This window comes from Momordica charantia, assembly GCF_013281855.1.
Source record: "Momordica charantia cultivar OHB3-1 chromosome 8 unlocalized genomic scaffold, Mcharantia_2.0 BLBB01000008.1, whole genome shotgun sequence".
Taxonomy (NCBI): domain Eukaryota; kingdom Viridiplantae; phylum Streptophyta; class Magnoliopsida; order Cucurbitales; family Cucurbitaceae; genus Momordica; species Momordica charantia.
In genome coordinates, this window is record NW_028275166.1 from 31338444 (window position 1) to 31352457 (window position 14014).

Genomic DNA, 14014 nt, shown 5'->3' on the forward strand with positions numbered 1-14014 from the left:
GTAGGTAATGAAGATGAAGAAGATGAAGATTAGAATGGAAGAGAAGAAAAGTAAAAGAGGAAAGAAATCTGAGTTGGGAGACGTTAGTAGGAAGCAATGGGTGGGGTGAGGGTGGGTGGGAAGTTAATATATAATTGGAGCTAAGTGTAAGAATTCAATAAATAAATTAATGATAGAGACTTTAGAGAGTAATATTTGTATAAGATTGGAGAATGTAGTGCACGAAACATGCCACATCTTCTTAGATCCAAAGCCAAAGCCAAAGCCAAGGCCAAGTCAATGCTTGAGGCAAGGCCACAATGGCCCACTCTACCTTTGTCTTCTTTTGTAGAAATTTGGGCACGTCAAGGTAGAGCCTTGTGAGCATTTGACAAGTAAAACTAAATCTCACCGACCCATAACTCTCTCTATTATCGATTTGAGTATAGCTTAATTAATTTTGACGTGTCTTTGGGATGTTGTGGGGCAAGAGTGAAAGAGGCATCTCTCGTCTCTAGACTTTTTTTTTGTTAAACTGGTCGGGATCTAGAGAAAGATTTCTATAAGGAAAAGTTATATACGTATGTATGTTAGAATAGTATTTTTTGGGTATTTGAACTTTCCTTTCGTCTTGTCTTGAGCCTAGGGCCTATCCCATAGAAAAATTTAACATCTTATTTTTTCTTCACAAATTTTCTTTTCATTCTAATTATTCTTTTACTTTTAGTGACCCGTTGTCAAGTTAACTCGTAGGATATTATTTTTTTCTAAGGTCATTTATTATTTACATTGGTCTTTATTGACTATCAGACAAATTCATGATGGTTGACTTAATTATTGATAAGAACATAAATAATAGACTAAGAAAAGATTTTGGTGTGGTTTTCGTGGAGCTGATGTTGGTCAAACACCAATATTTGCACATAAAATTTGCAAACTTATATTGCCTCAATTTAGATGGAGTCGATCACGATCACAATCACAAGTGCTTTTCAAAATTGGCAAGAAAGCTATCAATCTATTAGCTTAATGGTCTAAGTTAGATCCACGATCAACCCATCATGATGTTGCGTAGAGGGGTAGACTGAGAATGATCTCGAGGTTGTACCAGCATAGTTAAGAAAGACTTGAAAAAAATAATTTACTTTCTTTTTCTGTTTCAGTATTTCAATCTTAAGAATTCTAAAGTTAAACGTAGCAGTTAGGTGACATTCTGACATGATTTTTTTAACGATATTTCCTTTTAACATTTTCATAAAATTGAAGATATTTTCATCCATATCAATGCTTAAAAAATATTGATTTGGGAGTAGAAAATAGTTTAAAAAGCATTTGGGGGCCATTTTTATTACGAAGTATATAGGCGCAAAAGGCATGCACCACGGCGGAAGATGAGTAGCATCTTTTGTTGACTTTTATTTTCTATTTTCTATTTATATTTTTATCCCCTTTATTATATTATATTTTCTTTTAATTAAATTGAGAATTTGATAGTTTTTTCTTCTTTCTTTGTGAAGTCAAATAGAGATAAGATAGCTACAAATTATATTCCCCCTATTTTATAAGATTCATGAACTCTACTCCATACTTTAAAAAATTATTTTAAAATTCATTTTAGTTTTTTTTTTTCTTTTTTCGAAATATAACAAAGTGGAGGTGGGAGAATTCAAACTTATGACCTCTTGGTCTGTTCAGAGACATATATCAATTACTATTGAGTTAAATTCATATTGGTCTTAGGTTTAAAGTTTTGAAATATTTATTTTAGTTTAATTTTCTAAAAAAACAACTAAACTAAAATAATCCTAAAAGTTTAGAGACTATAATGAGATTTAAACCAAAAAAGTTACTATTATTTTCTTGTTACTTGTAATCCATCACATATATCAATTCTATTCAAAATTAATAGCATTTAAAAGCAATGATTTGAATATTTTATATTACAAGACATTTAAAAATATACCATATGATTTATAGAATTCATAAACTAAGATCCGCCTACCATATATCTAATAAATTCTATTGTGAGGTCAACTACTTTTAGTTGACAAGCACGTTACTCTACAAAGTCTTTTGTGAGTGAAAAAAAAGCAATATTTTACATTCTATTAAATAAAATATTCATTCAATCCTAGTATAACTCAACTAGTTAACGACATAAAAGATTGAAGGTTTGAATCTCTACCCGTACAGGTCGTTGAACTAAAAAAAATCTTACATCTCATTTATTCTAAGTACTAGCATATTTTCATCATGAGTTGGAAGTTCGTATATGATTATTTTTACATTTATAGCATAATGTTTTGATAAAAAAAATTCTTATACAAATTCATATCTCTTATGCCTCAAAATTAGAGGAATTATCACTTTCTTGGGTTAATTAACACTTTTTATGATTATCTATTTTTTTAAATTCTACTTATTGACATATTGTTGTAATATTATTTTTTTCTGCATCTTAAGTTAGAAAATATATTCAAAATTGGAACTGGCCATCATATATCGATGTGATGAATAAAATCAAATTTTGTTTGTGGTTGACTTTAATTTTTCATATGTAAGATGGATTCAATAATATATGTTTTCAAAAATTACTTTTAAATTAAATTATTTTATAATAACAAAAACATCAAAATTATATAATTAAGCCACATTTAGATAAAATATTTATTTAATTAAAAGGGATAAATTATAGATATCTTTGTAGTCCCCAAGTCTTCTTTGATCTCTCAAAACATGACAATTTTACTGCTTGAAAATGGTTGCTACGAAGTTTTTTGTTAGCCGCTCTTACGTAAAGCTGATTAAAAAGACTACATTGATATTTCTCATTTTGTCTGCACTCATTTCTTCATTCATATATTTATACCGTCTAAAATTTGGAGCTAACATTTCGATTGGAAATTCAAGTACCGTATAAAATTTGGAGCTAACATTTCGATTGGAAATTCAAGTTATTGGATTACGGTGAGAAGAAAAAGGCAGATTGAGGCGGAAATCAAACTTCCAAAGAAATGAGTGTACTGTTTTTGAGGTTTTGAAAATAGTTTAAAATAGTTGTTATCACCAGTGTTTTAAATGTCGAGTTCTCAATTTGATGTCGATGATATTTCTGTAAAACTTAGAAAAATTAAAAAATCGTAAAAAATATTTAAATTAACAAATTAACATTTTCCTATTTCTAAATTAGTTAAAAATAATTAATATTAGGTATATATTAGTGACATTTTGTTGATACTTTTCATATTTTGTTGATTTTCTTATACTATGATGGAAATGTCGATTTATCCCTCATGTCGATGTCGAATCAATGAAAACATGGATATTCGACGGATAGAACCATGGTTATGACTAGCATTATATTAGCTAATCCTCAACAAAAATGTTGAATCAGGCTTAAATTCCATTTTGATCTATAAAATTTTAGATTTATTTTATTTTGTTCTTTAAACTTTCAAAATATTTATTTGAAATTTTAATTTTCTTAAATGACTAGTTTAGCCGTAAATTTTCATAATGTTTATTTTAGTTCATAAACTTTCAAACAATAACCATTTATTCCTCGCTATTGCTATTATTGTGCTACTTACTATTGACTTATCTATTACTTCCTCAACGTCCAACTTATTTGACTTCAATATATGTTCATGTCAGTACATTAATATTCAAAATCATATTATCGCATTGGTTAAACTATTATAAAATGGTTATTAAAGTTAAGGACTAAATTAGATGTACCTATTCTAAAAAAAGGACAAAGTAGATCACATCTAAGGGACCAAAATAGAATAAACCTAAACATTTGTATACCAACTAGAAATAAAAAATTTTGAAAGTTCTTTTTGGAAAAGATACGATACGAGGTAATTCATTAAGAAGTATGTGAGGAACATACCAAAAGGAGACTATATGAAAGCACTCCAATTAAGTGATATAGTAGAACAATCGTAATTACAAAAGGGGAAGGTCTTTGGAGGACGAATTAGATGCTGAAACTTTGATATCTTCTCAAAGATGAGCGAATGACGAATCTCGATCAAAGAATATTAAGTTGTTTCGCTCCAACCAAATGTGCCATAAAAGCGAGTTCACTGCAAGAATACCAAAGAGTAGTGCGGTTGGATTTCGTTGAAGAAAAACGAGCCTTTGATATGAAAGAATCAACGGAGCCAGGGAGCACAATTGAAAGCCTAAATTCGACGAGTAAAACGTACCAGAACTCCAAAGAATATGTGCAATGCAGTGCAGAAAAAGGTGAAAAATGAAATATATATTATAGTTAAGTTTTTCGAGAATACCCTATTTTAGTTCAGCAATATTAGAAATTCGAATCCAGACTTGTTAGTCGGGGAGGCGGTGAAAAGTAACTTAAATAATGAAAATCATGTCACATTCACATTGTAAAACAAAAATCATGAACAAAGATGGCATTGTTGGGGGCAAAACCATGTGTCCTCAACGATAATGATACCAAAAAAGCACTTGCTTTATCCGCTTCCACTTCCACTTCCAATCAAATTCTTTATTTTCACAAACCCTAAATTCAGAGAGATTCAATATTTAAAGAATGGCGATGGAATTTATGAGATATGGACGTTATATACTATGATCCTTGGGCTATATATACAGTAATACAAATTCAACTGTTTTCTTGTCGGCCCATTATTTGTTTTCAAAGCTGCCATGGTGAGAGTTAATTTAGATACTCTAATCTCATCTTTCACGAGTCTAATTTAGCCAATCTGAGTATAGTTGATTTGACGTTGATCATCATATGTAGGGATCTGAGGCGAGGGAGATCAAAGATGTCGATCCAAGCAATAAAGGAAAAGGCGGATTTCGAGCTACTATATTTATTTTCGGTAAACTACTAGATTTGGATTTAGTTGACGAACTTGGATGGTTTGTGTTTGTTTTTAATATGAGAAGTCTAAAAAATTTCACTTGCGTCTTCAAACCTTTTGATTAATAAATGCGACCTCCTAATTTTCTTATTCGACTTCTGAGAAAAAGCAACATGTCTTAATTATTGAGCTAGGTTCATGTTAGCCATTTTATTTCATTATTCTTACTGTTACAAATCATCAGTTTTTTCTTTTTCTTTTTTTTTTATTTTTCAAATTCAATTAACACGTCATGACAACATTTAAGTAAGGAGGCTAACAATAACAATGACTATTTTGGTTTATTTTAGTCATGGTCTTTCAAGACGTTTGGTACTTTTTAAAAGTGATTATTTTGGTTCATTCATTTCCATTTTTATCCAATTTCTTTCAACTATAATTTTAGCAGGATACTTTACCCACTAAATTTCTCGAACTATAAATTTGTAATAAAGAGTTCCCATGGACATAAAATTCATGTTAAAATTTTGAAAATAAGAAGTTAGAGATCAAATTGGTCACTTTTTTTAAAAGTACACAGACAAAAACCAACATTTTCAAACTATAAAGACTAAAATAAACTAAAAATAAAATCAAAGGGTGATAAAAAAAGTATTTAAACCTAAAATAAAAGTTAAAAGTTTAACTGAGTAGAGATATTTAATTACCATCAATGATCTAAATAGACTGAATTACAACGTCAACAATTTAAAAAAGTTTGTGAAATTTGTCATTCAAATTCTTGATCATCAACAAAAGCGAGCTACCTCCAACCAAGATGTTGTAAGTTTGAATCCCTTCCCCAACATGTTGTGCTCGAAAAAAAAGGGTTCTTGATGATCAATATATGTGATATTATTAACAGCATTGCTTAGCTTTGAGAACATGGGCTTTGTGGCAAATATGGTGAGCCTGGTTCAGTACTTTCTTCTGGTGATGCATTTTGATCTGCAAACTGCTGCAAATACTCTCACCAACTTTCTTGGTTCTGCATTTTTGCTCTCTCTTCTTGGTGGCTTCCTTTCCGACACCTATATCAACAGGCTCACCACCAGTCTCATTTTCGGCGTCCTCGAAATTCTCGTAAGATTCATCCCATTCCTATAATTTTTGAGTTTAGTTTCAATTTAGTCTCTTATCATCTTACAAATTTCAATTTATTAGATTTCTAACTTATTTTCAATTCCGCTAGTTCTTGTGGTTTTGATCGTTTTTGGCTTAGTTTCAATTTGGCCTCTGTAGTTTTGAAAGTTTTAATTTAATTCCTATTATTCGATAAAATTACATAAAATTATACATGTTATAACAAGACATTACTATATTGAATATATGACACCGTTTTCTATAAATACACATATATCAAACGAGTGAATTTTAATTCATGGTAAAAAATGGTCACGGACAATTTGTGAGGCTTAAACAAACGATAAATGATAGGATTAAATTGAAACTACGCCTAAATCATAAAGACAAAAAATTGAGACTTTTTAAACATATATAGAAATCAAATTAAACCAAACTCAAACTATAAAGGAACTAAAATTGATAATTTAACCTAAAATAAAGGTTAAATGAGCAAGTTGATACTTGTGTTTGAGCTTATTACTCGGTTTGATTTCTATAATTTTAAATGTTTTAGCTAGTTTATACTGATTTGAGCTTCGTTCTAAAACTAAATCTCTTCCAAATCTGAGAAAGTGATAATAATTTAAGTACAGAATCTAATACTATTTTAAACACGACAAAAAAAATTTATGTGTTCGAGTAAAATACATCAAACACTCATTTCTAGTATCAAAACTACAGGCATTAGTGATGATCACAGTCCAAGCCTACTCCCAAGATCTTCTCCCGAAACCTGACTGTCTCAAGGACTGCGTCCGGGGCCGCATTGCGTTCGTATTCTACACCTCGCTGTACCTCCTCGCGGTCGGGTCGGGCGGGGTGAGAGGCGCTCTGCCCGCGCTCGGCGCGGACCAGTTCGACCAGAAGGATCCGAGGGAGGCCAAAGCTCTGCCCACATTCTTCAACTGTATGTTGCTCAGCGTCGTGGTCGGCGCCGCCGTGGGAGTGACTGTGATCGTGTGGGTCGCAGTTAACAAGGCCTGGTTTTGGGGGTTCTTGATCTCCGCCGTCGCCACTGCCGTCGGGTTTGTTGTCTTTGCCGTTGGGAAGCCATTTTATAGGCTTCATGTGCCTGGTGAAAGCCCAGTCTCGAGGATCATTCAGGTCTCTCTCTATTTCTCTCATATGTTTATATTTTTTTTAAACCCTTTTCATAATTATTTTGTTTTTAATTTTGTTAAAAAATAACTTTTGAATTTTTTTTTTTGAAATTTGGCTAATAATAGTTCCAAAGGAGAGGTAAATAAAAAGAATTTAGAGGAAACCATGAACAAAATTAATAAAAATAAATCGAAATAGGATTTATATCTTATTAATTTTGACTTTAACCCTTATTGTTAGTAGATGTTAAATGACACTATGGGTAAACTCACATGACACATGATCAAGCGAGTTAATAGAGATCCAGAAGACAGAATTAGATTACAACAAACACGAGAATTTCTAATTCATCCAAGTTTTGATGAAGGTTAGTAGAAATTAAAATGTTAAAATGGTAGTGACTAGAACATATATTTAAAATTTTATTTTTTGTACAGCATTATGCCACCTCATATGTTACATAAGTGAGGTTATTAAATATAATTAAGATCTTAATCAAATTGTTTAGATTATATATTTGATATGGGATAAATGAAATTTGATTTGTTTTTAATTTAACAATTACGAGACAATCGATAACATGAAACTTGATAATAAATATCTTTTCTGGTGAGCTTTAGATTCGCATTTGTTCGTCGCAGGTTATTGTCGTGGCAATTAGAAACCGAAGGTTACCCTTGCCGGACTCACCGAGCGAATTGTATGAGATTAGTGACAAATATTATTTGGATTCCATTGACTCTAAAATTGCACACACCAATCAGCTCAGGTAAATTTTATTTTTATTGTCAAATTTCACTTTAAATTTTAAATTTTATTTTTACAGTTTCGGCTTAGTTTCAATTAAGATTTTAAATGTCGAGATCTCAAATTTTGTATAAATATCGATAAAAAATTAACATCAACAGATAATATATGAAACATAGATATAAAACGTTGGAAAGTAACAACATTGACATAAATTTGAAAAATTTGAACAAATCATAGGAACTAAATTAAATTTTTTTTAAGGCTTGAGTAGTAAATTGAAACTAAGCCCAAAATAATAGCGATAAAATTAAAACTAAGTTCAAATTATAGGACCCAAATTCAAATCAACCATAAACACCAATCTAGTAATTTAACCTTAAATTAATTAAGATTATGATCATTCTCTTTAGACATGCAGCAGTCTTTCCTTCACTGTACTCATAAAATTATAAATTTAATCTTTACAGTCGTGTTAAATAAATTTTTAAATTTTAAAAGGTTTCTAATAAATTCTTAAAACATTAAACATTCATTTTTATCTCTAAATTTTAAAAGTATCTAATAGATTATGAACTTTCAATTTCATGACTTAACAGATCTTTAATCAACTGTTTAAGGCACTTATCTTCAACTAAGAATCTTCAACACAAAATTCAAAAAAAGATATATTTAACATTTTCTTTAAAAAAATTCAAAAACTTATTAACTGGGCACAAAATCAAAAGGTGGATTGTCTTGAACACAAAATTCAAAATTAAAAAAAATAAATAACAGGTTAGAGACTTTTAAGTTACAAATTCAACAACTTATAATTAGGACACTTGAAAGTTTAAAGACCTATTAGATAAAAAAAAAACCGAGAGTTTATAGATTTCTTAAACATTTTTTAAAGTTCAGTAACCTAAACTTCACGATCCAAACTTATAATTTAACAGATACAAAGCTTAGAACACAACTTGAATTTAATTATTGAAGTGATGATGTGATCCATGAATCAGGTTTCTTGACAAAGCTGCAATTCTCCCAAATGATTCAGAAGCCCAAGCATGGAAAGTTTGCAGTGTAACTCAAGTAGAAGAAGTGAAGATCATAACAAGAATGGTGCCCATATTCATCAGCACCATTATCATGAACACTTGCTTGGCCCAGCTCCAAACTTTCTCTGTGGAACAAGGCAACACTACAATTATGGACAGAAGCCTTGGCCATCTCCAGTTCCCAGCACCTTCAATCCCTGTCATCCCTCTGGTTTTCATGGCATTTCTCATCCCGCTCTACGAGTTTGTCTTTGTCCCCTTCGCACGTAAGATCACCCACCACCCCTCGGGCATCACCCAGCTCCAGCGCGTCGGGGTTGGACTGGTAATGATCTTAAAACTATCACTTTAACTCAAAAAACTTAACTTATATACAGAGTTTATAGATAATATTAATCTCAAGCTAGGTTTCTAATATGCTTTAAAATGTCTATTTTTGTAAATTTCTATTTTGGTTCTGGAACTTTTTAAAAAATAATCATTTTAAAAAGTATTCTCAACAGGTACTCTCGGCCATATCAATGGCGGTAGCAGGGCTGGTCGAGGTGAAGCGGCGGAACCAAGCGACGAACCATCCGAACCAACCGATGAGCCTGTTTTGGCTGTCGTTCCAATACGGTATATTTGGAATAGCAGACATGTTCACCCTGGTGGGGCTGCTGGAGTTCTTCTATAAGGAGGCTCCTGTGGGGATGAGGTCCCTCTCCACTTCATTCACATGGCTCTCCCTTTCATTTGGCTACTACTTGAGCTCCATCTTTGTGAATGTGGTGAATAAGGTCACTAGAAACATAGCTCCAAGCAAAAAGGGTTGGGTTGAAGGCCAGATTCCGGAGGACTTGAACCACAACAATTTGAATCTCTTCTATTGGTTCTTGGCCATTCTTAGTATTTTGAACTTCTTTCATTACTTGTATTGGGCGTCGTGGTATAAGTACAAGACCGAGGAGCCGATTGCGGAGTTGGATGGAGGGGGAGGAGAAGACGCTCCGATTGTTCAAGACAATCGGGCGTCGAATGGAGGAGGAGGGGGAGAGGAGGGCGCTTCGATTATTCAAGACAATCGGGCGGAGGGAGAAGGAGAAGAAGGCGCTCCAATTCTTCAAAAGGAGGAGGGCAGTGATGTGAAGGCTGATCGGTATAGTGAAGAAAAAGAAGCAAATTGAATCGATCAAACATGTGTCTTGTTGGATATGAGTGAAATGAAAAATACATCAAGCCTCTAAATTACAGGGTAATTAGTTTTGATTTATTATGTATCCATTCATGCGAAAGTTTCATTTTAACTCTTAAACTTCTTAATTAATTCATCTTGAAACAAAAACAACCCTTCATTTGGTCGCGATGTCACCAATGTTGGCATTCGTCTATATACTAGCACAAACCTTTTCAACTCCTTGATGATACATGTGGCGGGTTAAGTTAAAATTGGTATATTTAGACGATAGATCTTTCACAATGTCTCTACAATGGTATAATATTGTCTATTTTAGACATTAATCCTTATATTTTTTCTTTTGGTATATCCAAAAGTTCTAATTTTTAATAGAGATGTTGTCTAAAATGTACATTTAAAAGTTTTGAGATGTAAAATGAAACATACCTAAAAACTTAAAGAATTAAAATTGATATTTTGAAAGTGGAAGAATGTCATTGACATTTTAAAAATGGAAGAATAAGAAATAAGAAAGAATAAGAATTACAGCAAATATTTTGAAAGTTTAGAGAACTTCAAAAGTTTGATGATCAAAATTAGATCAAGAAAAAGACTTAATTGGTAACACAACATAAAATTGGTTGGCTGAAATTTAAAAATGGTATATTCCACATAGCAAATGCTCCAATAATCCAAACCCCTCTTGATCCCCAAAACCAAGACTTGGTCCATTTTTCTCTTTTGGGATATTCTAATGCTTTTTGTTAATTAGCTAGACCCATGTTTTGTAGGGTATCCCAACAAATATATATGTAATGCTTCCAATTATCACAATCATTATGGAACATACACGCAGCAGAAAAATTACGTCATTCCATTGAGATATGGTATGCTACAAGTGAATATTTGCGACAAGAAATGAATCCTAATTTTAGGATGACTGACCCTTTTAATCCAGTCCATATAATGTCTTTTTCGGGAGCTCTAGAAAATATCTCAAGTACACCAATTTTTAGGATGGTTCACATGCAAACACATCATAATGCCCACAAAATATATATCTACACCCACACCCTCACCCTCACATATCAAATATAAAAGGGTGTGTTTCTACACCCTCTATTGGAGACTTGTGAATGTGCATATGCACATGGACCAAAACAACACTCTACTATATACTTTGTATGGGACGACGCGAGAACGTAGCCCTACGTCGATGATTAGAAGCGAAAAAGATTCATAATTAGTATGAGACTTTTTCGTGAATCAAAAGTAAACCAATGTGGTTTGGGTTCGAAGATGACAAATATCATGTTATTATAAAGCTGTGGAGATTAGACTTGAGGTTCAAACAAGTGGTATGAGACTTATATATGAGAGTATTTGTTTTGGTTAGGGTGGTTCATGGGTTGGGTCGAGTCGGGTTATGAGGGATTTTGGGATACCAACTCGAATTTTCGAGTTGGTCATATATAGGAACTGTCGGATTTGAATTGGATGGCTAACCCAACCCAACCCAACCCAATATTTTTTTGGTTGGGTTATGTTGGGTTGTCGGGTTGCTTTTTTTTTTAATTTTTAATTATTAATTATTATGGTGGCGACAGAGTGTTAGGATTAAAACTAAATGGACGGCTGAGATTAACATACAAGATAGAAGAAGATAATATGAAAACCTTAAATGAAGGGCCAAGATTAAAACTAAATTGACGGTTGACATTGAAGATAAGGATATATATATATAATTAAAAAAAATACACATATATGCATAAATTCAGGTTGGGTTGGATTCATCCGATTTTTTAAATGTTGAACTCGAGACCCTACCCAACCCAATCGGATTGGAAAAATCACAATCCAACCCACATCTAACCGAACCCAACCCAAATTGTTTGGGTTCGTCGGATTTCTTGAACAACCCTAGTTTTAGTTAAAGATATGGAGACACATTGTTATTTTAACAATGGAAAATACTTAGTTCCCGACGGGTGATGACGACCTATCTCTATGTTGATTGCTATTGAAAAATCAACCGCTTATTATTATTTTTTTAAATTATCCATTTTTGTATTTTTCTCTCTTATTTATCAAACATTTAAAGGATAGCCAGTTCAAGATATAGATGGAATCAAGCCTGAGTATTTTTCTTTTAACAATTAAATTATGGTCTAAGAGAATATCACATACCAATAAAACATAGTAGTAACAATTTTTTTTTAAATTAAAACAAACGTGTACAATTTCTCTACAATAATATAATAAGATATATTAAACTATCCAAAGATAAAAGAGAGGCAGAGTTTATTCTTCTGACAAGTGCCCTGCAAAATCGTGCAAATTATCCTCCAACTCACTCAGTTTGTTTCCCAGAGCATCTTCTATGCCTCAAAAATAAGTTTTTTTTTCCAGTTATAATTAAGTTTAAGGGCATGGCAAATTTCATCATTTTAAAATGCATTAATATATTTTTTGGAATCGAATTTGAACGCGCCAAAGGGGGCACGGTCTCGTCGCCACGAGACTAAAGACCCAAGTTATGGGATATATTTTTTCACTAAGATTTAAAATTGAGGGGGACTCGAGCCCCTAGGTCCAACGTGAATCCATCCTTACATAAGTATTTTAGAAGTTAGTTGTGAGAGGGTGAGGCAAGAGGACAACGCAATATTAAAGTCCTATCTTCTAATTATTTTTCACCATCTTTTATTTGTTTTTACGTCTAATATAACAAGAGGAAGATGAAAAATATAGCTTTATGACCCAATTAACTTTTTCGTTTATTAGTTTGTCCATCAAAATAGTAGACGACATAAATGTATCAAATTTGAGCTAACTAATTGACCAACGTCGTTAATTTTCTTGATTTTGTAGATTCAATTGTTCACCTTTGGCCATACCAACATAACTTTTCTTTTTCTTTTTTCTTTTACAATGAATAAAATAAAAGAATGAAAGGCTTTAGACTAATTTTGATAAAAGGAAAAAAAGCCAAAAATACACTTGAATTAAAGGTATGGAAGGGGAGACAATGGAAAAGTGAAAACAAGTCTCCATCTTCAGGAGACAGTGATGGACACCCATTTAAGAAATATATGGTCCCCTTAATAATTTCCCTCTACTGCTACTACTGCTACTATTATTATTTATTTATTTATTTACTTACTTACTTACGACAATATTTGGATTATTCTTGATTATTCTTTCTTTTTTAAAAAAATATTAATATATTGCAGGATAAAGACAGACCAGCTAAGAGATAAATAGAACAAAGAGACTTACCAAAAAGCCAACGAAAACACCAATAACAAGAAAGTCGATCAGCACCGCAACGAAAAAAAACATCACACGCCTCATAAACGAGACACAATAGTATAACAACTCATTTATAAAAATAAGTTACAAGTAGATTCTATCCATGATTAGAAACTAGAAGGAACATTATTATCATCTCAAATAGTAGTACGAACATAAATATCACTCTAAACGAAATATAAAATTAAAAAGGATAGTAAAAGAAATTACATGGAACTTTCAGAAACTTTGAATTATACCTTATTTTCCATTCATATGCGATAGAAAGAGAATCTCATAATTGGATCTAAATTTGTTACCGCAATTAAAAAAAATAATAAATTTACTCTAATGTATGAATTTTACCACGATGGAATAAAGGCACTGGCTAAAAGCTAGGGGCCGTATTCAGCAACTTTAACAACTTTAATTTATTTTTTCCTTTTTATATGAACTCTCCAACTTTAAAAGTTACTGTTCATTATTTATTATATTTTAATAGATCATAAACTTTTAATTTCGTGTAATAGATCTGTCAACAACCTCAATTTAATGTTTACATGCCATCAAATAGAGTAAGAACGTTATATTTTATTTTATTATTTTTTTTAATATCTGTGAGTGTCCGAGTCAATTTATGTGCACCTTGACTAATCTCAAAGGATAACCGTCTAAACCTACCATATTTGGTT

General features: G+C 31.8%; 1 protein-coding gene across 1 annotated transcript; it reads left to right on the plus strand.

Annotated features, from left to right (window-relative positions):
* Positions 1 to 7: 7 nt before the first annotated feature.
* On the plus strand, positions 8 to 10041 carry LOC111023287 (protein NRT1/ PTR FAMILY 4.5-like). Its single transcript, XM_088127028.1, has 7 exons — positions 8 to 106; positions 4760 to 4841; positions 5728 to 5945; positions 6669 to 7091; positions 7730 to 7857; positions 8837 to 9200; positions 9379 to 10041. The coding sequence occupies exons 1-7, from the start codon at positions 8 to 10 to the stop codon at positions 10039 to 10041; spliced, it is 1977 nt and encodes a 658-aa protein (XP_087983154.1).
* Positions 10042 to 14014: the final 3973 nt, after the last annotated feature.